At 37.3% G+C, this 24,354-nt stretch overlaps 1 protein-coding gene across 1 annotated transcript; it reads right to left on the reverse strand.

The window, feature by feature from the left end:
• Nucleotides 1–21,549: 21,549 nt before the first annotated feature.
• Nucleotides 21,550–23,301, reverse strand: LOC117236038. Its single transcript, XM_033498622.1, is given in 3 exon segments — nucleotides 21,550–21,766; nucleotides 23,009–23,088; nucleotides 23,177–23,301. Coding segments are annotated over 3 exon segments (348 nt in total). The 5' UTR covers nucleotides 23,257–23,301; the 3' UTR covers nucleotides 21,550–21,578.
• Between the last annotated feature and the right edge of the window lie 1,053 nt (nucleotides 23,302–24,354).

The following is a 24,354-nucleotide window of genomic DNA, read 5'->3' on the forward strand; positions in this document are numbered from 1 at the left end:
AGGGTGTAACTGCTGAATCAGAGTAGCGTGTACGAGCAGTATCAGACTTGAAGATTATCGTGACCTGAATCTCCGATTTTGCCGATACGCGAAGTCGTAGGAAATTTAGTGTCGCTTCGCTTTCGTTTATTTACCAGCCTCTAGATAAGGGTGAAAACGTTTAGGATGAGACGTGCTCGTGATAGAGTAACAAAGGGGGACGTGAAATTACACATCCCAGCGGTTCAAGGTCACGTTGTTTCACCTCTATTCCTACTAAGCTTTTCGATCGATGGGAATTTTTTACGTTTTTGTTTTCTTTTTTTATCTGATGTAATTATTATAGTCCGATTCTGCCCGAATCTGCTATTGCGTTTTATCGAATTCGAGCATCCCCTTTTTCGGCAAAATCAATTTCTCTGAGCGTAGTGGGAGAAACGTGAAAAATAGAGTTTACCCCGAACTGAAAAACAATCTCGTACGCGACGGTCCTTTCCACGCATCCGACGCAGAACGACGAAACTTACTTCTTCCTTTCCGTAAATTAGATTGTGTGTTAGGTTCGATGCGTCCAGCAGCCGGCTCGCCCCTAACGCGGTCCACAAGATAACAATGGGCTGGCGTTTTATCCGAACTCTGATACGACAGAATCGAACGGCCAACAGGATCAATGGAACTACATAAAGTAACTCATCGACCATAAATGGCTAATAGAAATAGGTTGGCGATCGGTGAACCGGGTGGATAGTGGGAGGGTCCCAGAAAAAGGTATAGAAATAGATATTGGCTGATCATTCGCCGTTTCGAAGGAAATTGTCCCATCAGGAGATTGAAAGGGGATCGAGAATAAAGCTCTTTCTATGTATTGGTCGGCAATGATCGTAGCAGGATGTGATAAAGGGTAATATTTCTCGGGCGTTACTAAGAAAACTTTCCTTTCTCTTCTCAGCATCCACTGATACGATCTAGCCGAAAACGACAGCTTTCCTTGACAGATTCGTCTTCGAGACAATTTTCATCGGACTGTCCCTTACCTTTTTTCCACCCTAACCAACCAGTCAGTCGGAATGTCATCCTTTCAGCGAGATTAATTTTATTCGTCATTCGTGGTCATGTATGTATGTATAAAGGGTGTGATTCATCGAGGAACTTCATCTGTATCCCGTAAGATTTTATTGTGACTTGTTGCACGTAAGGGCAAACGTTTACAGTAACTGGCTAAGTAAAAGTCTTCCGGTTCGTTTAGATAGCAGTCTTCTCCCGCTTATCTCTTTTCCTTCGTCGGTTAGAAAACAACGTTTTACGGCTTGGCCGGGCACAAAGTTTGTCATATACACCTTTCTTACGTCTCGTTTGCTCTATCGATCCCATGGAACACCCTTTTAGTTGTCTTTCACCCTCTCGCCTCGAACTAGGGAGTAATTAGACGCGAAATGAAGGCTCGGTAGGCCTTTAGCCGATTCGAGCATCGAAACGGGCTCGTGATATAATTACAGGGATATTACCCGAGAAACTTTCATGTCGGGAATTGAAAATAAATTAACGCAACATTAAGATCCTCTCCGTGGCTCCGCCATGTAATATCGGAATGAACGCTATTAGCAACGTAACATTGAAAAATGCGATCAGTCGACGCCGCGAATTTAACGATGGTTTGGAAATCCTTCCAGTAGCGATGCCTTCTGCCGGCGAGTATGCATTACGAGCTATAATTTCGTCGTTGATTAATTTCGCCGAGAAAACAAGCGTTTATTTCCCCATCAGAAAGCAACGTTCGTTAATAAACGATGACGATGGAAATGAGATCGGGTCGGACGGCGTGGAACCTGGTCGGTTGCGTGTATAACATTTTTCGAGCATGTCGTCCAGTGGAAATTTCGCCATGGAGCACACCGAGTGCAAATTGCTTTCGGGCCGTTTTGTCTGCCAGGAGGCCATTTGTCACAGCGGATTCTGGACGCGCGACGTATAAGCCGGCTACGCTAATAATGACGCTACGACGGCTAACTACAAGCTCATCGTGCGCGCATTCATGAAGCAATATACATGCATTTACACGGTCTCTCCTCTATCCCCTTCCTCCCTCTTTGTCCCTCTCTGTCATCGTTTTCCTACTCTCTATCCCTCTGTCTGGTACTCGGTCGTGGTATTCGTTGTCACTTGGACCGTACCCACACGTGCTCACGGTCTTTACCCGCTGTCTAAACTGAACAATGAACGTTGCCGTGTCAACGCCGAATTAATACATTCAAATTACCCATTGTTGCAGGTAAGACCAAAGTAATAGCATTGCAAATGACGCCTGTCATCGATGCAGCGTGTACACCCCGGTTTGCACGATTGATCGGCTATTCCTGCGGGGGCGAAACATCGTTTTTGCGTTTCGTTCCCGAGTGAACCAGTTGTCATGGTCCTCCGACCCGCCACGTCGTAATTTAAACCGATGCCCACGCGCCCTACCTACAACGATTATTTTCACAAATATGCATTTTTACTGTTCTTGTCGAACACGTGTTCGTCGAAAGAAAAGGGCGATTTAAAAGGAAATTTCGCTTTTAGCAACGACTTCATTTCCTGTGCTCGAAAGTTCGTAGCTTTTGTAGCAATCTCATCGCGAAGGGACAATTTAATTTCACAACGCTCAATACCAGTTATAAATATTATATACTCGCTGGCCCGTGATTTTCTTCTAGAATTTATGAAATCGTTCTTTGTAATTTGTCCTTTGAAAGAAATTTCCTGCCCTTTTGTTTTCAACGTAGGACAACTGTCTCCTTTCTTTTTTAGAACGAGAATTAATAAGGCTGCAAATTTCTTTGACCTATTTTGCTTTTAAATGCAACGCGCTCTGTGTTTCGAGCACAAATGTTATCCGCAACGTACTTTACATTTTTGTCATACCTTTAAAAGGTCGAATATTTGGTATTTTCGTCATTCAGAGAAATAATTAGATCCATACTGTTCATACTCTATTGTTCCATTTAAAAGAATTGCATTTACATAATAAAGGGATGCAAACTAATCTAATCTAATTAGTTAATCTAATCTAATTTCTCTATAATAAATTTCTTTGGCAACTTTCACGAAATCGCAGGGAATTGAATTTTCACAACGTGGTTATTCATTCACGGACGAATAACGAAGCAAAATAGTTACACTCTTGAATAAGACATCCTGTCGACTTAAAGTTAAGCGACATTTTCATAATTGAAAATCGAATTTGCAGTATTTATGATACAGCTCTGATTAACGAGAGAGGTACATCACGAATTTCGATTCTACGACGTTTAAATTATTCGAAACTATCCTAAAATATTTCCGGAATGTTCCTTTTAAATCCTCCGGTTAAATTGTTCGATTGTTTCGTACTGACCGTTCCTGCCTGTCTTAAATAACTGATGAATAAATTTACTCCATCAACAAAGAAGCCATTTCTACCAGACCGTTAATTAATTTTTCTTTTGCGTGAATACTTCTCGAAAGGATTCAGCCGTTTTCTTCTGTGCCACGATGCCGTGAAATCTTCCGTTTTCGTTTCCGTTTAACCAGAATTATTCTTAACAATGCGGCAACGGTTCGAGGAACAATAGAAATTCAAAGATGGAAACGAAGGAGGGCCGGCGCGCGGTAATAGTTAACAGACGCGACAATCTTCGCGGGAATTACTTGGCCAGAAAACGGGGAACGGTAAATTATTGCGACGCTGGGAGCGTGTTCCAGGACGCGTTCCATTCCGCCGTACGAAGACTCCGTGAAAGAAACAAGGAAGGCACGATGGCGACCGGAAGAAAGGCCGAAACAGGGAAATAAAGAAAAACACCACGAACGTGAAGCATCGTACACGCTGCTCACGCTGTTACCCAAGAAAAGAAGGAGATGCGCACCCGCCACAGAGGAAAAGTTGCGAATACGTCACTTGAATGCCACCTTAATGTTCACAAAATGCCGGAAATATAAGCAAACGTACGCCTTCTATGCTCTCCGGGGAAACTGTCGTTTACATAAATAGCTGGAACCATTGGATTTCACGTACCGTTCGTCGACGCGTGCACGCAGCAGTACTCCTACGTGTCTCGATGTTTGACTACGGAGTTGCCGTGAATTTGCCTACCAAATAGAATCCAAGCGTTCCCAGGAAGTCCACCTTTTTCCCTGGTGTACAAAAATCTTCGAGACACAACGAGGACGAACGAGTAATGGTTCGGATTTTGCTTTATTTTCGACCGCCGCGTTGTCCAAACTGTTTGATATTACGCCACTGTTTGGGATGGGGACGAAAGTTCGCAAGGCAAAATGTAGAGTAATTTGCTGCGTTTCCACGGGAACGAAGGAGTGTTCTGACATCTCGCTGGTGTGTCTGTAGTGCACCGTCAAAGTGCTTGTGTTTGATGTCTACATGTATGTATTTCAAGAGAAAGAGATAAGAGTCTGAAGAGCTTCAACACAGTAGGGGGAAAGAGAAGAAACATTGTATATGGTTCGACTTATCTATTGTCACAGAATGCTTTTATTACACATGCTATATGTACAATATAGATATAAAGTTGCTGTTATTAAACGTATAGTACAATATAGTTTTCTCCTCTTTTCATGTAGTATTAAACATGTAACCCATATGTCTTCTAAAACTTTTACGATGCTAGAATATCATACCTAAGATGCGTATACTATACGAAATACGCTCTATTTCCTATTTCATTCTAAGATCTGCCTAAAAATATGTGCCTACATGTATCATATCTGTCAGTCCTCTTAGGACGCGGGCATGTAGAAAAACGCCTAAAAGAAACTACACGTACAATCTTTTTCAAGGCAAGAGATATCAAAGTTTCACTCGGTCGTAAAACTATGCATTGGTAATTGTATATTATAACAATAAGTAACAACTACGCTGCCGGAAAATGCATACGCTTGCTGTTGTAGCGGTGGAAAAGTTTCCCCTCTTTGTCTGCCTTTCTTTTTCCTTTGTATATTTTGCTATACTTTATCTTCTTTTCTTCACTCGTTTCACAAAAACATTCGCATCATTAGTAACAAGGTAACGAGTTGAAAATTGTTCGAATATAAAGTTACTCGTTACCAGCTGCCAGCTACATTTCGATGGTCGTATCATGTTTCGTGGATTGTCTTTTGTGCTATAACAACTTTCCGTGTAAATTATGAAGCTTGCTAAACGTTAAAGCACTTGCGTGACGCCGTCAAGCTGAATATAATATTACGAAGCGCGGCTAAATCGTCGCCGACGCGTCGAAGACGGTGCAGAAGTTTGTGAGTTTTCGTGAGTTCCTCCTCTTGTCTTTATTTTTCTTCCGTATCGATTCACCAGGCGCACCAAGTGACATGAAATTTCTCGACACGGTGGCAGCCATCGTGATAAAACAAACGTAGAAAATTGCGTTACATCGCGTTTGGACACGGAAGGTGTCTCATTTCCTGGCGGAAGTCTTGAAACATTAACCGTTGCAAAATAGCTCCGTGATAATTATTTATTTAACTGCACCCGTTGTTAATCTGGTTGAAAGCGACGAAACAATCTTTACTGGCGGTGGCAACACAAAATATGTTACAGGAAATAGAATTGGCTAACTTAATTAGATCGCGTCGAGTCCGACGTAAGCTCGTTTGACGTTTCGTTTACGAAAATTAACAGCAATAGCAAGGAGACTAGAGGAAAAAGGTAACAGATGCTTTGAACTAGAAACGAAAGTAACAAGGTCATTCCAATAACGAGGGGTAAATAATTCACTTTGCAGAACAGAGTTTAACGTTCCGTTTCAAATGATGGCTGTACGAGCACTAGAAACGCGATGAATCGAAATCATTCGAAGCTATGGAGTATACTTTTTACGTGGATATACTTTTTTACGGGCCGATAAGTCCTTCCGGAGTGTTTTCTTTCGCGTCTCCCTTAATTTTTTGCCAATCGTCCTTTATCGACATCTCTCCCTGTTTGAATGACTGGATTAAAGAATATTCTCTTAGCAATAGGAAGTATGTATTGCTTTTTGTTTTCATTCTCAGCGTTAATAACCACAATCTTTATTACGATCTAAGATTAGCGAAACAACTAGTAATGTCTTCTTGATGACGGCACAATGACATCAACGTTTACGCCAATTTCGTTCTTGCGACTATGTAATCGACGTTATAGATATTTTATACGTAGAGACAACGTTGATACAACGCGGAAGAAGCAAGGAACAAGCGACGAACCAATCGAGCGAAGGGTAGGGAAAAAGGTCAACGACAAGCAGCGGTACCATGACCTTCTGCTCGCCACCTTTCTCGTGCCATAGCTTTCAGCCGCGCATGGTGACTCATCCTTTTTCGATCTTCGCACGGCACGTCTTTACTCGATGAGTTTTCATTTCTTTCGCCGTAGCCTTCATCATCATGAACGTTCGCAACACCGCTAGTTCCATCGACGAGCGATTCAAATGCGAGGCTGCCAGACCCAACTCGTTGCAGGTGATTCGTCGGAAGATTTAATTAAAAGACGCTACCCCAGTTTCCCTGTTTTAATCTGAAACCGTGGCTTTGCATTAACCACAGAATTCGAATTCCAGAGACCGTAATCGATGAATAAATGTAACTTTATGACGATACGTAGAGTTTCCCAGTTGAAACTCGTTTTTACTACGCTATTACGTGAATTTTCGTTAATGTAGGTTCGTTTTAAAGCGATGCTCTTCTTAAAGTTGGATTTATGATTTCTATTTTTCTTGTTAGTGAATATTTGTCACACGATAAACACAGAAGCCGCAGAAACAATAGATACGTCGCATAAATAGTGGAACCGATTGCGTGCGGAACTGCATTTAACATTTGATTTATTTACGGTCATACAATATTTAAACTCATAAATATAATGGATTAATATTACATAACCAGAAAGGGAGGACTACGTTTTCAGACTGCGCCTCGAATTGCCACTTTATTTATTAACGAATCTCATTAATAAATTCCAGCCAGTCCACGCGTACCGTGTTTGTTTCACCATGGTTACAATTTTTTCCTTGAGACTGGAGAATATTATAGAGTTACGCGATTAGCGTTATCAACAATGCGACGCATCAAGCGACCACAGCCACTGTAAACAAAAATTTTAATTAGCCCTGCGAAAGAGGGCGTAAGAAAATGAGATTTTGTTGTTCCATGTACGTTATCGCACTAATTAGAAAAACGTGGAAAGGACGGAGCTATAGTTGCAACTATTAATGGAGGATTTTCTCGCCTACGATACTCCTAGAGAGCACTAAACGAGAAGATCCCAGCCGAAGCATACCGTTCTTTTTCGTGTTTTATTATCTATTACGCGAAACTCCACACAGTTTAAATGTTTCCCTCTGTCTATGTATTATCCGTCGCAATAATCCCTTCTCCACATCCTTCGATTATCTAAATTCAAATGATTTAAAAACCAGTCGTTTTATTACGTGAACGATCGATGCATGCGATGGTCTAACTCTAACCGAACTGGATATCGTTCGCAAACGCGCAAAGCCTCGAAACTGCTACGACATCAGTCTCAAGGATTAGAAACATCCACGGTATCTAGCCATGGATGTAAAATGATGACGCGAGTCTGTCGTCCCGTCCTCGTTTCTATCCTCAAAGAGCTGTTTTCACGACCCAGTTCGATTTAACGAGCTCCTCCAAGTCGGAGGAAGTCAGTCGGGGATCGTGTTAGGTAGGTCCAGGATGAGTGTCGGAAAGCAGATTTCTTCTGACGATTTTTCCATTCGGTACAATTTCCTCGTTAAAGGAAGTGTGGCGACAAGGGCGGGACGCTTACGCGAGCTTAATTGTAACATGCCATGGAACGCGGGGAGAGAACGAGATTCTTCGTGCTCGTCCTGGTTTTCTCTCTTTCTCTCTCTCTCTCTCTCTCTCTCCCTCCCTCTCCCTGCTAGTTATATTAAGCAAGCTTCGAACAATCGGATTTCTTCGGTAGTATTACGAGCGAAACTTTTAATTAAATGTAATGGTGTGACGCAATTACTGTGCCCGTAGCTTGTCACGTTTAACGCTCGGTATAATCAAGCGTATGTATTTTCAGCGTGGAAACATGCGGGCATAAGCAACCTTCTCTCTTTCTCTCTCCTCGGCGTGTTCGCGTGCACCAGTAACGTGTACGGGAATGTAACTAAACAAACAGTACACTCCGGGATCACCATAAGTGTTTGCGCAAGTAGTTGCCTACTATTATAACACACAGTTGGTGCACAGTGTATCAAACCATGTCAAAATTAGGGACGCCCACGCACTCTGGTGTATCGGTATTGTTATTGCTGTTAATTAATAAACCCCTCCCAGCGATCTCACCCGAGTTCATTATCTCTTAATAAAACGTGCTAAGAATTTCCGCATCGCGGAAGTATTATTAACCCTCTGTCTTGAATACTACGTGTGTACGAAGATGTTCCAAGATGGTACAGTAGATTGTATAAATACTAAACGACCTATGGGTTTTGATATGTTCCAGAGTATTAAACGTATTGAAGCAAAACGTGTTAAGCTAATCTTATATTTAAAAGCGGATGTGTTTTATCTATAATTAATATCATGCACCTTATGTAATCGATTAATAAATTTTATATATTTGAAGTGAATTGCCATTTCGATAATTTGCTAGCCAAGTATATAACACAGTGGAGTATTTCACAATATGTATATTCTGTTGATATTCTACTATTTGAATGTAACTTTGTTTTTCATAAAATATTGTCACATCGGATGTTTCCCACCGTTTGCTAAAAGAGAAACTGATATTATTTGAAAGCTTCCACAAAGGGAAAAGTCATTAGGTCCGGAACTTGTCGATATAGAAAATAAACACGTACATTTTCCGAAATAATTCTGTCTCCAATAATATTCAGGCGGGAACATTTTTCAGCTTTCTAGTGAAACTTCTTGACAAAGATAAAGCGAGTTGCAAGCGCGCCGCGGATGGTTAAAAAATATTTGCAATGGTGTTATTGCGAGTGCACGAATTGCCAAGTTGCTCTCGTAGCGGGAAAAATGATCCATAAACATAGATCCGCTTAGCGGAGGTGGACTCGGTTCCGGTAAAGTTTACGTGAACTCGCATGCAACGGATAGGTTTCATCGAAACCACGATAATCCCTTTTCTCCCTCGCATTCTCTCACTGGCTGACGGTGTAATAGAAACATCGGTAGCTTCGATACATATGTATTCGTTAAATGTCCGATACCAGACCGATCGATGACACGAACAATGAGTAAAGTTGCCTCTACTCTGTATGGAACTAGGCATTATCTCGTTGTAACAACAGAGTCATTCAAAATGTTTCCTGATACTTGACAATAGGGATGATCGCTTAACTGTAATTGCTTCATTGTCGAACTGTTCGCGATCAACCGGCATGTGAATCATCGACGATCCTATTTTGAAACGGATTAAGCGTGGAAAGATTAAAACCGGCGCCGCGGTGTAATCATGCTTACGAAACGAAGGAGCATCGCGTTGTTCTGCAATTAAACGATATTACCAGATGCTAATTTATAGAAACATTCATAGATTTTTCGATATTATACAAAACATTCTGAAATTCCGTTAGAGCGGTGATGGGACACGATCATCATAATTACACATATTGGCTCTGAAACTAATCTGAAAATGTACATATATATATCTACTAAAAGATATTTATTTGAACAGTCACTTATTCATTATATCATTTAAGCTTTCTAATATTTAGAGACATCGTCCTTAACACTAATTATTATTTAAGATTATGCTTCATACTTTATACTAATTTGTAGTAAGTGTATGTTTTGCAAGAAACGTCTTGCAACTTCTATATACATTTTCAGCTTGATTTCGGGTTTTGCCAATATAATCAAGATAGCGATTTTAAATTCTGTTGAACAGCTCGTTTGATAAATCGATATCAAGTTAAAAATACCGCGGATGAAATAGCGACGAATTTTTTCTTATATTATTTCCAGTACAATAACTCCGAGGCTTGTGATTATATTTCTCAATGACCTACGCCAACTCATCAATTTCCTTACCTATAATTTATTAACACCCTATGTGTACGACGGGCTAAGAGGAAGGCATGGAAGGAAGTAATGAGTGGCAAGGCAAGATTTCCAGCTCATTGTATCGAAGATGTATGGTAATCGCGGCGGAAGGAATAATCATTAACGACTCTTTCGAAAGCAATCAATCTCCGTAACACGAAATCACTCGTGGCCCACGATGCATCTATTATATACGGCTGTTAAGCATGTATTTCCTGCTGCCACGTGGCCAGGCTCAATTTCACTGTTTTGCGTCCACCAGCACCTTTAATTATCGTTGCACGCGAAGGTTTAAGGAAAAGGTCGAGCGCTGGGAATTCGCGATAAACTGGACCGACTGTCATTCACCTGCCTGGCTAGCGCTCTTTCCGAGCTTCAAAGAAACTAGCCGAGTTAACGAGTTTACCGATACACCCTATGTAAGATAAATGTTTCAAACTTCCCCCTTCTTTAGTGATCGTCTTCGTCGTTATACTCTCCCTCTGAAAACATTTCATTCGATCGATCGCCGATGATAAAAAGTAATAGCTATCAACGAAGCTTTAACAGTTATAAATAATTAAATTGACAAAGCGTGTTTCCGCATGTGTGTACTTTTTTCGATCTTCACCGGCCCATAAAGTTAGCGTTTACATGAAGTTTATAGCCCTTTGTGTATATCTATTTTTTGTAAACGATACAATATCGCTGGGATAGTTAATTTATCGTTTATGATTTTATACAATAGTTTTAATCAGCGGTTATCTAAAACAGTTATCGGTTATTTCTCTTATGCAGGTAGCCGCAACGAGTCAATTCGTTGCACGCCGTTAGCACGATAACGTTATTAAAGGAACAATATATACGTAATGGTGAATCAATGGATATTATTAATTATAATTTCACGCGTACCGAAGTCCGGATAATTAATTAGGTCAATGTAATATACTGGTCAGCAAAGTATTAATTAGTTGCTGGCAACTTTAATACTTGCAATAGTTTCGCTAGGACTGCAATTTCTGTGGAGTAAGAGTACCAAAATTTTCCGTATAACTCCACGTCAACTAACTTCGTTGAGGTTCGTTGACCATTTCATTTTTCTTTCACTCTTTAAACTTCGTTGTTTCGCCCCGCTGGCATTTCGTTCGAACATGACTTAGCGATATATCGGCGATAGCGTTCCATTCAGACGATCCGATACCATCGAGCTATCCGAAACAATGCGTAAAAATTGAATGAGCGGTTAAAAAAAGAATAACGGCTCGTATGTAACTTTTCGACAAACAAGTGAGTTTTGATACAGTAGCCATCCATCAACCGTGTTACTGTATTCTTATTGGCCAAACATCAGATTTAAATAAAACAGTCACGATCGCTTTATGTGATTATATTGCAGACTGAAATTAAAAGCAAACGGAAAAAGAGAAAACAACATTTATAAATGTCCTATACCTTTATATTTTAATTCAATCTGCCAACGTTTGCTATATATTTTATCGAAGAATGAAACCGAAGTGCACGTATTTGTTCATTTTAATCAATACCGCTCGTGATTGAATCATTTCTGCATCCAGTTTTTTTATTATCCTCATCGTGATCAGTTTCGCGATAGGTTTGTGTAAATTATACAAGCATGAACGAAGACTACAAGAAAAGAACAGGATGAATCGTATTTTTCATTTTTTACAGGGAAATAGTTTCAAAATTAAATAATAGTTAGCAATACACTCATAATTAATCCCATGTTATCGAGATTGTTCTTTGTTTTTTACAGAGCTTCATCAAATTGTAAGCTACTTTCAAAAGGATTAATCTTCGGATTTAACAACTTGTTTTAACTTTCAACTATGTCATATTAAAGTAAAATATATGGTGAATTAAAGTAAAATATACAGTATATATTTAATTATGTCATATTAAAATACTATTCTTTGGTCATAAATTGCGTAAACATCAGAAAATCTACAAAAATATACTTCTCATATCTTTTTCTTGTAATCTTCAGACATTATTCTATAGAAAATGGAATCGTTAAAACATGTAATATCTTCGCGAGAATCAAATTTCAATATTCTCAAAGATTCCCGTTATGGATTCGTAAACGACGAGAACGCATTAACAAAGAGGTAACTCGTGTTTCGTTTTTGTTACCTTCGTACGACAGTTGTTATAAAGGTACCCTATAAAAGCATTCCAGCTATTTCCTGGATACGATACGGTTTCGTGCAAAAGTAGCGGAAATCAGCATACATATTTAAATTCGTCGGTTTACACGCGAAATAAAGTAATTTCAATTGTTGTGCCGCGGCGGACGACGTATGAATAAATTGTTTCGCTTCATAAATTCCCTAGAAAACGAAACATTAAACCGCTCGCGGAACATCGTGCCGTGCGCATTTTTGTAAAAACAAATAGCGACGACACGAGCGGATCAGAATCAAAATAATACTCGCACAAATGACGACACGTTAACTATCGCCATATTTTCAACGAACACGCGCCAATTATTAGAGACCCGTCCGCTCGAAATGCAAACACGTCGTGGCTACATGCGAACGCTACTTGCATTTTTTCCTGTCTCGTCACGATTATACCGGCTCTGGTTTGCGGTTTCATTCTCTATATCAGATTTCGAAAGAAAAGGTCTGCGAATGAAGTTTTTCATCCTGTGCATTTTCAAAAGAATTTGATTAAAAAGCGACATACAGGTTATATGTATTTTGTAAAGTGCGTTATCATCCAGCGGAGTGTGTGATTCTTTATAGCAAAATAACCACGTTTTTGGAATTGCGATTCGTTTCATAGGTAATGTAGTTTGAAAATATAACATAATATTGGAAATATAAGTATTTATACGTGAAACTCTGATATTGGTAAACAAATGCGATGGATAATAGTCAATACGAATAGATAGTGTATAATCAACGAATGGAATAATTAAACGAAAAAGAAATAGAGATTTCCAGTACATATATGCAGAACAAGGTTCATTAAGTCATTACTCTAGACTGAATTGGGTTCAATTGATCGGCATTTATTTAAAATTGATATCCTTCAAATGAGAAGAATAGAATTGTTTTAAAGAACCACACCTTTCTGCTACAATTTATAAGCCACTCTATACAGATTAAAATTGAATAGCCATCTATCCTTATAATAGCTTCGTTACAACACGACGCTTATTCAAGAAAAGAGGAAACAAGCTAAATCGACCGATTCTTTTCCTTCTTTTCTAACTGGCGTTTCAAAGGCGTGACGAGGTCGTAATTTTAATTCGTCCATTAATTCACGCCTCATTAAACATCGAACACTTTTGCAATACTTTCGTCAAGGGTACATCGAACGAAACGGCTCGATTCGAGGCAGGACGTCGATCTATCGTTAACGCGTAACAATAACTGAACCTGCTACACTGACGCTCAGCGATGGATGAAAAGAGACAGATAGCTGGGATCATGATTCACGCTTGAATTTACATTTTAATTACATTACGTTTGATGGCGGTATTAATTTTATCGGAACGATCGACCGCAGGAATTCCGATATCTTCGGCAGTACCGGTGCGCGGCGAGCCATCGCGCGTGCAACCCACCACGACAATGCGCCTGTGATCGTGCACCGTAATAGATCAAAGCGAATCTGGCACGAATTAATAGTCCGGCAGGATGATCCATCGAAGAATTATTGCTATGTGTGGGCAAAGGAGACGCGACCGTGTACATACAGACCTAGGGGATGGGATTTGGATGACGAACGTGACGCGTCGTCAAACGCGGACCCATGAAGAATAAAAATGTAATTCGGTACGTGACCGAACAAAAAAAATACTTCGTCGATGGATATATATACGGGGTGAAGTATAGGTGATGGAGGTAGGTAGTGCGTGTGTGACAGAAACACGTGGGTCAACGCGAGTCGAAAATTTCATCGGCACGAGTCATCGGGTAGTTGGTAATTAAATAGTGGCGCGAACGATTTCGGCGAAGCGGTAGAAGTTTGAAAAAAGTTTCTCGCGATATTATGTACAAGTATCAAAATCGGCGTTAGGAACAGAAAATGAAGTATTCATTCTACGTAAACGCTCTACTCCACAACCGTGATTTGGTTTTAATTACCGATTCGCTGACGACCGAGAATTATCGTTTGCCCGTACCGGGTTCGTGACTCTACACGTCCCGTTTATCATTGCCTCTGCTCTCTTGTTTTCTCACCCAAACCTGGGGGAGATGTTCGCCGCGGCGCTGCGTCGAAAATCGTCACAGCGAATAATCGACCGATATCGACGTTCCCGGGTAATTAGATCGCGCCACGATTTCGATGAACTCGACAGAGGAACACGAGGAATTGAATTACGTGTAATTAATTAATTTCAAAGAGTCGCACGGTACAGAACGAAGAGAAGATGACGATAAGAGGATGGGAGGGCGTAAGATTGTCTTATTAAATTTTTCAATTTACTCGGTGACGTCTACGAAAGAGTACGAAGAGACTCGAAAAAAGAAAGAGTGAGAGAACGAAGATCACAGGCTGTACAGAAGTTTCAGAAGAAAATGAATGCCTTTTGTAATACAAAAGGTAACGATCTTTGATTCTTGGTAAGACAGACAGAAACAATGGTTTATTAAATAAACAACGTAATTAGATACGAACCATCCCCAAGGTTTACGTAATAATATTGTCTAACATGTGGCCAACGGGCCACTATCGCGAGTGTTATGGAAATTTATTATAAAATAATCTCATTAAAGCCGCGAGCAATTTCGTACGGCCGTGGGTATTTTATAGCGATCCGACGAGTGATCGAAAGACCAGATGCGCATGAACGCTGATCTACCATATGTAGTCCGCGATTTACCACACATTATATGAATATACTAAGGGACGTTTAAAAGTCTATAAAAATGCGACAGCTGTAAATATTCGTGCAACCAAATATAAAACATATCGCAATTTTAGGCATGCGTGTTAGCCCGGTATTAAACCTTTTATGCAAATGAATTTGAATAAACATGACATATATTTTCCATGGAAGTTCAAATATCTCAACGTTTTTTAAAACAAATAAGAGGAAAAATATTTATGGAGGCATTCGCTGTATTCTGGAAAATGTTGATTCATCTATTAAACGAATAATTCGATTTTGTTTATTAACAAGTGAAAAGATACAAAATTTGCACGTATTTCTCATAAATTTTCTATTAAATTTTTATTGAAAAAGGATGTTAAAGCGTCCAAAAAACAACTTTGAGAAATGCATGTTAGCTTTTTTCTTGCTCTTCTTTCTTACTTTAAGATTTACATAAATCATAAAAAATTTATTATTAACCCTAGATATTCCGCTAAACGACACTTTCTCGATGTGATAGACGTTCGTAATAATTCATTATCTGTAAATCACATACAAGATTGGCGTGCGAAATTGGCACACAATAAGAGGTTATTGAAGAGTAGAATCCCATGGGATGTACGCTGTTAAATAGAATATTCAACGAGACAAGAAAATTGCGATATTAGCCGTATTGATGTTGGTAACGTTATGGCAATGCGTAAGAGAGTCCTCCGCAAGAATCTTCCATTTGCCTGACAACGCGTTTAACTACAATATGTAGGGTGTGAAACAACATCAAACAAGTGCTTTATGTTAAATAACACGATTTTGAAGCGACATTCACAAGAAATTCATTAGCTTTCACAAGCGATTATAGCGATTACAACATGTCTACATATTGTCCGATATCAGTTTCATATAACAAGTCTTCCTGTTTCAACAAGAGTATTAATTATCTGGATCTTCTTGCATAATTGAATTAATATTATTAGAGAAATTTGATCAGTTGTCAATCCTAATAAATTTTATTGCATAATAATAAAGTTCTCGAGTCACTTCTACAATTTTGCAACTTAGCTGATTCTTCTATTCGACGTAGAATTATAAAATTATGCAACAGAAGTTTATAACTATACGATTAGTCACTTGCCAACTTATTGTAATTACTCGTTAGTAAATTATTGTCCAACAGAGTCCTGGATAAATAAAATCTTAATTTACAATAACTTCTGGCGAACTATACGTTATACCCAGACGTTTCCTGAACGCGATAGCCGCAATGCTTTGCAGATTCTTCGTCCGGGAAATAAGACGTGATTCGAGGCTCGAAGGAAAAGATAAGTCGCAGGAAACAAGAATAACTCAAATGAATGATAGAGGTATGAGAAGGAGCGGTAAGGTAGCTGCTAATTAATGGGGGCATTCATCTGACGCCATTTTGCGACTCACGGACCGCCTTCCTTCCGGGTGCTCGCTGCGTTTCTGTGCCAAGCGTAAACCTTAACGTTGTCCGTGTCTAGCGAGGACCACCGGCTGCCTGCATCGCCAACCGGAACGATTTGTAATCTAGCAAACCGCACCCAAAGATTGAGAGAGCCCAACGGGTCCTATACACCATTGTATAAATTAGATTTGGTCGCATCCCTTGCCAACACTGGTCGCAAATTTCACCTGCGTACTTGTCAGTCTTAATAAGATTGCTCTCGAATTAAAACGAATCTCTGCATCGCTCCATATCGTTCGTTCAATGATTTTTCCAAATTTGGATTAAGTTTTCCAACTCTGCAATTTTGTACAATTTTTGCACTACTAGTGTTTCCTATTTAATAATTCTTTTTCAAATTGTTGTGATCCATTCTAGTGTCCTTATTGTCCTAATTGTTGTGATTTTCTAGTGTCCTTACGCTGCTTTTCTTGGAAAATGCTTTTTGGTACTAGAAGTCCTTCTTATTGCATCATAATATTTGTTGTTTAATGTCCTTTTACTTTAAACGATTGTAATATTTTGTTGCTAAAATCTCTTCTCCCTTTGGTCATTCAGAAATCACAGTAACAGCATGAAGTAGATATTTTAACGTTGACTCAGTTCCTAAGGAAAATTATGGTACCAATGGATATATTGATTCTGGCAAATATGTTTGTAAAATCTTACGACTTAAATTATAGATATAACACATCTATTTTTGAATTGTATCCATTTTTTAATTCAACATTACATTGTACCGTGTAAGCTACTATATTCAGATAGAACTGGAGAGTAAACATATCATCGAGATGTTTCTTTTCCATCTTCCAATGACAAGTACTGGACCAATAATGTGTTAATAACTATGTGTTATACTAAATAATGTGTTAAGAGTGGCGGTTTGGTATAATGAAAATCCTTGGTACGAACCTGGAACTTGTCATGCGTTTGATCTTTGACAGAGAGAAGGTGAGCGAGATATTAAATTTGCTGCGATTATTATGCAGCTGGGAAAGAAGTAACCTGCATTAATGAAGCAATTTCTCGATAATCTAACAACTTTACTTTATACCGTAGCGGAACCAGCTGGTAATTGATTTCGCTGGTAATTTTATATAAAATAACTAGAATGATCAATCGCAATTTATTTTCAATAAGAAAACTTGCCAAGGAAATGGTAGAAAAATGGTAAATATTACTTACGGAAATAATCGCAGATGGAGCGATATTTTACGGTTCGTTAGATATGAATTTCGCATCAGAAGGAAATTATTTAAGTCCCCGTTATTTAAATAGCGCCGTGGCCGTTTATAGTTTCATTTATAGAGGTGTATTATTCATCGAACGACGTGTTACGGATTCGTTTTCGGTATTGGATATTCAAATCGAGCGAACGAAATCGAACGATTTGAAATAGAGTAGCGCATTCGCTGACAAAACATTTGTTCCTGTCTTCTGTTAACATCAATACAGGCAATTTAATCACGCTGCAGTTACATCTCAGTGTTTTTCATAATTAAGTTTTCTGTATTAATTATTTCCGGATAATGAGTTCCGTAATTAATAAACGTACAGGTAAAATCATTCGTAACACTTGTTATTTCGAGCTTCAGAATGAAGTTGTAGTAACTTTTTTAATTTCAAATAACTCTTTAAAGTGATAAAAATTTATTATGCATAGAATGAAAGAACGATGTACAATTAAAATTCAGTATGTAGATCGAGGAAAATAAATATAGACATATTGACCGACAAAGTTGAATTTGTTAATCGAAATTACATTTAAAAAAGATTATATACGCTGTTAGCTGTATCTTATTAACTTTCCTACGTTAAACTAAGATAAACAAACAAGTATTCTACGATGTTAAATGTTGAATTAATTGTTAGTTCGTAATAATGCAAAAACGATAAGAACGTAATATTTGAAAGCCGAAAAAAAATTGGAATACTCATTTTAGCATTTATTACCATTCGCGTAATAACGATCCGTATAAATAAAAGTACATATTATTCACTTAAATATTTTACTTGTTTACCGAGTAAAATTCTTTTCCGCCGCTTTTTCTGACCCTTAATATACCTTCAATTATGAAAATTTAATTTCGCCAGATGAATCCACCGGATAATGACCCTTCATTAGCGAGATGAACTCAGCCAAAAGTTTATAACGAAGATTTATCGCAATTTCGTGATCGTCTCGTAATATGTGCTCATTTTCCTTCTACTTAATCTTCATAAAATTCCAACTACTAGCGAATCGATGTCGTATTCAATAAAGTTCCTCGAAAATCATCGCGTAATCGATTGAATTTAGAAAACCAGAAAAATAACCGAGGGAAATAATCGCGCGAACTAGCGAAGTTCTTTATAGTTGCTATAGCTGCGAAAGGAAACGATTAAAATCGTTTATTTTGCAATGAGACAAGCTTAAAAAGCGCTTCATCTGAACTGACATCGGTTTGTCAACGAATAAACACATTTACGTACACGCTGTTTGAGTTTGAACGTCGTTTTCACACTCGTATAATGACCTACGATTAAATTCACGAAACTTCCGTAGCGTTAAGCAAAATGGGAGGTCAACAGGGAACTAAACGCATAAAAAGTTGTTAATTTGCTCTTAGGCACCGGCTATTTTACTCGATTATGCCACTTGAGCTTCTATAAAGTTGTCCCCGCGGTATCGGGCCCACACCTCCTCGCTTGTCGATTACTTTGAACCAAGACACGCGCTTCCACCTCTCCCATGGCATAGCCACCAACTTTATATTGGCTTAATTGCATTTAGACGTGAAACTTTAGCTGCACCTTTTTTCTTCCAACTTTTCTTTTCGCATTGCCGTGGTGCAAACTGTTAACTATCGATACGTGGATTGATCGTTGCGTCAACGTTATTCCATCCATTTTATAGTTGGAGACAAAATCGTTTAAAAAAAAAACTTATGAAGTGTTATTATTATTCGTTAGTAAATAAGTTATTTTTATTTTTTAACTTAAATTAGTAAATAAGTGTTATTATAATTTATAATGGAGTTTATTAAGGTTCTAGATTGTTCATTATTTCTTAATTACTGATATCATAAAACATTCAGGGAATATGTTTCATGTTGAACGAGGAAGACAGTAAGATTGATCCTGAGAAATTAATGTTTGGTTATACGCCGCATTTGTTGTACTTTCTCGGGGAATTAATTAATCGTATCACATACTCATATCAAAACCCACAGACTTTACATGTAACTTTTGGGGCAACAATATGAGAAGTGCTTATTACCATGTGACAATATCTAGATATAGTGCAGCATATTGATAAACGAGCTACGTCGAAGAAAAAATATTGTAGTATCGGAGTATTTAGTTATACTTTCGTGTTTTATCTTAATTAGCTAAGAGATATTTTGTAATCATGATATATTCATTTATTATATTTTAAGGTCAAAATAAAATGATAAAATGATTTGAAATGAGTAATAAGTACTATCTCACAATTCTATGCATTTTATATAACAATTATTTTGAAATAGAAATATGAGAATTTAGCTATTTAAGAAAATGATGAAGTTAATATGATATTGACACATTCTGTGGATAGTGTTTATCATACAAATATGTTATAATGGATATATTAGACTATAGCGTAAATAATAAATGGGTATTATATGTAAAATGATTCTGTAAGAATTAAATTCAGGTTAAACCAACAGAATCACCTTTTAACATCAATTGATGCCAACGGCTAATATGTCGAAATGCCGATAGTTGGTTGCTTCGAAGCACCAAATTTTCAAATACAATATTGCTTTAATGCAGTAATTCGAAACATTTGCAATACTTACGATCAACATAAAGAAATTATTAGGATGTGTTTAAAATTGTCGTGCGTCTCTTTGAAAGGAATATTGTATAAAACAACTAAAACGTACGTCCCTTTGCGACAAATACATGAGCATAATTGTTTATTAAGTTTTATACTGCAATATAAATTACGATACAATGGATACGCACAATAACTGAAAATATGTAAACGCTAATAAAGGAAAATAAATCAATGTAATCGTAGGGAATGTTTCTTTATTAAAAAGATAGTAATAAACATACGCACGATTAAAATCTCTGTATCGCTTTGTTTCATCGCGATAATAATTCGAAAATAAACACGCAGATTTGTGGTAAAAGCAGACAACTCATTTTTTTCCCTACAAAATTTATATATAAGTGCGTTATACAGAATCGTTCCACCATTGTAAAACTTTCAAACGTAACGCGCTTTACATTATCAAAGAGAAATATAGAACGCGATTCCAGAAATTTATTCACGCGCGAGTCTAACGCCATTAATATAATACAGTAACGAAGAGAAAGAAAGGAGGTCGTGAAGTTTATTGGGATTTAAATAACAGAATAAAATGCACGGTGTGTAAATTTTGTTTCTAACGGCAAAAACCGGCTTTGTTTGACCGGCTTTTAACGCTCGCTTCTATTTATCGAGGATTTTTGTCAGTCATTGGCGATGAACGAACGACACGTTCCGTGTCACGATTGCAAAACCAAGAATTTATTTACCGTCATCTGTTTATTGTTTACACGTCAATTTATGAAACTCTAAATATTTTAAAGCGACCTATTTACCGTGTACTGTATCAAAATAATAATACTTATTGCAATACCATTATTTTACGTACTGTTGTTGCTCCATTTCATTTATTTATACATCGCTCACAAATTAATTAAAGCAGTAACGCAGTAAATTGTTATTACTTTATTCCTTCTTTTTTAAAAACCGAGAACGAGGGTTTAGTTACAAATTCATATTTGCAAAGAAATCTTCTCTATAATAAATCAACATGAATGACAAAAGATCAGGAGGAGAGTTTCTAATATTTCATCGGTGAAATACAGAGTAACGTGAATTTGCATCGTTACCGCTCTCATTCTTTTTTCATGTTTTTCCACGGAAACCGGTGTAATACAGAAATACACGTTCTACATTCTACGCATACATCACACGTTTTTCATGGATATTTTCATGCATGTATTTAATATTTTGCAAATAATTTAATAATCGGAAACGACTGACGAACTCTGATGGAATCGCCGGTTTAATGTTTGCTTCGGCCATATTTTCGAGATAAGAATATTACAGTTGGAAAAATACAGAACCTTACGAAATAAAAAGATTGATATAGAGTGTATTTATTTTATTTCGTCACGCCTTCAACCATATTTTTTTTATTATGTCGTGAATGCCGACGGATTCAAATGAAACAAAAATCTTCAATCAAGCCGAACTCGCCACGGTGTATCGTAATTCCTCGCTTTCCTCATAATAGAAAATATAACTTCGTCGTACAGAATATTAAATGTCCATGACGAAGATAGCGCAATGGAAAGTGGCGGGGCACGATGCAGATCGCAGTTGAAATTACTATTCCAATTGCATCTTTCCACTGGTAACGCCCCAGCTAGGAAGAACAGGAAGAAGGGTTAAGGCAGCTGGAAAGCTTAATTTGTTGGAGATAGTAAAATCCGTGGGTTTAATACATATTTATAAAGCGCATTAATGTAACCTAAAGAATATTCATGAAAATCTTTCCGAGCGCTCTCCCGGCGTCTCGCGTTTCCACATCCGCTTCCTATTTTCTAGAAAACAGAAGTAATACGCCAAGAACTAAAGCCAGATGTTAGAACGCGTACCGATGCAACTTATAATCTTCCTTATTCCGTGTTGTGATTTTCTTTAACGGTATGGTAGAATGCCGCGGCGATATCTCCACCTTTGTTCCACTGCAAGCTTCTAGATGACGAAAAGATAACGAACGAGATGAAATGTTGCATGGAAGAAAATCGAGCTGTATTTAAAGAGAGAATGCAGAATTCTAAGATGCTTAATGTTTGTTTATTTTGTGACATTTAGAGAATTCTACAGTTCATAATAGTATGCTAGTGATTAATACAATTAAGATTTAATAGCTTCTTCAAAAGATCGTCGTTATTTGCTATTTATAAAGTCGGATTTATTTTGCTTTCTGTCTCCTGCACAGATACTAAGGCATACGAAGGAAATTATAATTATTGTGTTAATGTTTATCGTTACATTAATCAGTTATAGTAATGATATATGTTGCACGTGACTTTTATGACGGGAGTATTGCAAAACTTCTCAGATAAATAAGAACATCTCGGTGAATCCTTGAAAGTGATCGAGCGATATTGCGAGGGAATTTTATAAAGAAATAAAAGAATTTCTTATCAGTCCTTTCACAAGTATTACATAATATCCTGGCATGATAATAAGAGGAATATGTATAAGAGGTTGGACAAATATTTCCTTCATATTCTTGTCTCTTGACATGTCTCTCTGCTTTATATGCATATGTAACCGCCACATTATATATACTACGTATGACAATAATAGCATTAAAAGTAACTTTAGTACCTCTTGACAGTTATGTAATACAATTTCAAGACAGTTAAATATATGTAATATTTTATATCTTACTTAGTTCAGTTATGTATTTAATATCGCTAAAATCAAAATCTTCTCTAAATACTGTCGTTATCTTTTCAGCTTCAAATTTATTTACCATTACAGACTCTCTGTGAGAAAAAAAAAGAATAAACTTTATTCCAATACGGTTAAAAGATAAAGGATAATGATGAGATTAGTAAATTCAATCAATAATATAATGTCATTATGATCTTACTGGGCACATAACTGCTATCTGAGGGAATCTGCATCGTCTACTATAGAAGGTACCACACTTGGATGGATCCTTCAAAAGACCAAAACCAACAACTGAAGTAAAAAGTTAGAATATCGCTTCACATAAAATTATAAGCAGAAATGGTAAATAAATGAAAGTATCCTCACCGCCTCAGCGAGTGTTATAAAACAACGTGATATCGAAATGACGGAGAAAAATAAAAGAAATATTTTAATCGTCTGATACATGTTCTCTTGTGTACAATTCTTGGTGTATTCAATATTGACGTGCCCATGCTTCTACTTTTTATATACAATCATCATTCAATGTCGCAGAACATATAGACAAATGGAAAAACCATTACACATGTTTTATGCGGCTATGTCAACATTAAAAACAATTTCTCGTGACTGGTGCGTCACGATTTATTGTTTTACAATTTATTATTCCACGAAGTAATAAACTTCGAATACAGCATTACGAAACATATTTATCATTTATCAAATGCTGATCAATAGCAACAGAAAGATGAAACAACAAATATTTCTGTTACTATCAGAGACAATGGAAGAGATTGACAACTTTCGACTATGCAATGCTGCATTTTAATATTGTTACTGTTAAAAACTTTTCTTTAATTCACTAGTCATATACAAAATATGAAGTAAAATAGTTATAATATTTGTTGCTTATCTAGACAGCTGTTTCTGCTTATCTTTACTTCAGCTATTATTTTAAAGTGACAAACAGACTTAATAACTGTTCCATGTTTCTCCATGTCGAATTTTTGCGTGCGATGTGAATACTGCGCTCATTATATACTTCAACACTATTATTTATAACAAGTTATTACAATAGATTAAATCTATCGTTATGAATTTGTCACGAATAGATAATATATCCACATAATTTATTTCTCTAGCAAGGCATATATAAAAATGCATCGATATAAAACACAAAGTAATTCTTCTAAAGAGTTAAACAAATAGAAAAGCTTGGAAAAACTCAGTATTCCGGAATAGTGTGACAATAACATTAGTCCGTGGACATCGTATTATTTAAATCTTTCTATTTATGAGAAGATGTATGAATACTTAAGTCCTTCAGACATCTTCAATGACAAAACGAGTTTTCCATGTTGTTCAGGTTGTAAATGTGTCAATTTCTAAGCTATTAAACATTGAGCACAATATTAAAAACAATAGGAAAGACAATGATGTATTGCAGAACAAATGCTTTATTTTTTAATAATACTATTCACACAAGAAGTGTCAATAATGGACGACAAAAATTCCATCACAGTGTTAATCTGCCATCTAATAATATATGATATAATAGTATAATAT

This window comes from Bombus vosnesenskii, unplaced genomic scaffold (assembly GCF_011952255.1).
Source record: "Bombus vosnesenskii isolate JDL3184/JDL3185 unplaced genomic scaffold, Bvos_JDL3184-5_v1.1 scf7180000013339, whole genome shotgun sequence".
Lineage (NCBI taxonomy): Eukaryota > Metazoa > Arthropoda > Insecta > Hymenoptera > Apidae > Bombus > Bombus vosnesenskii.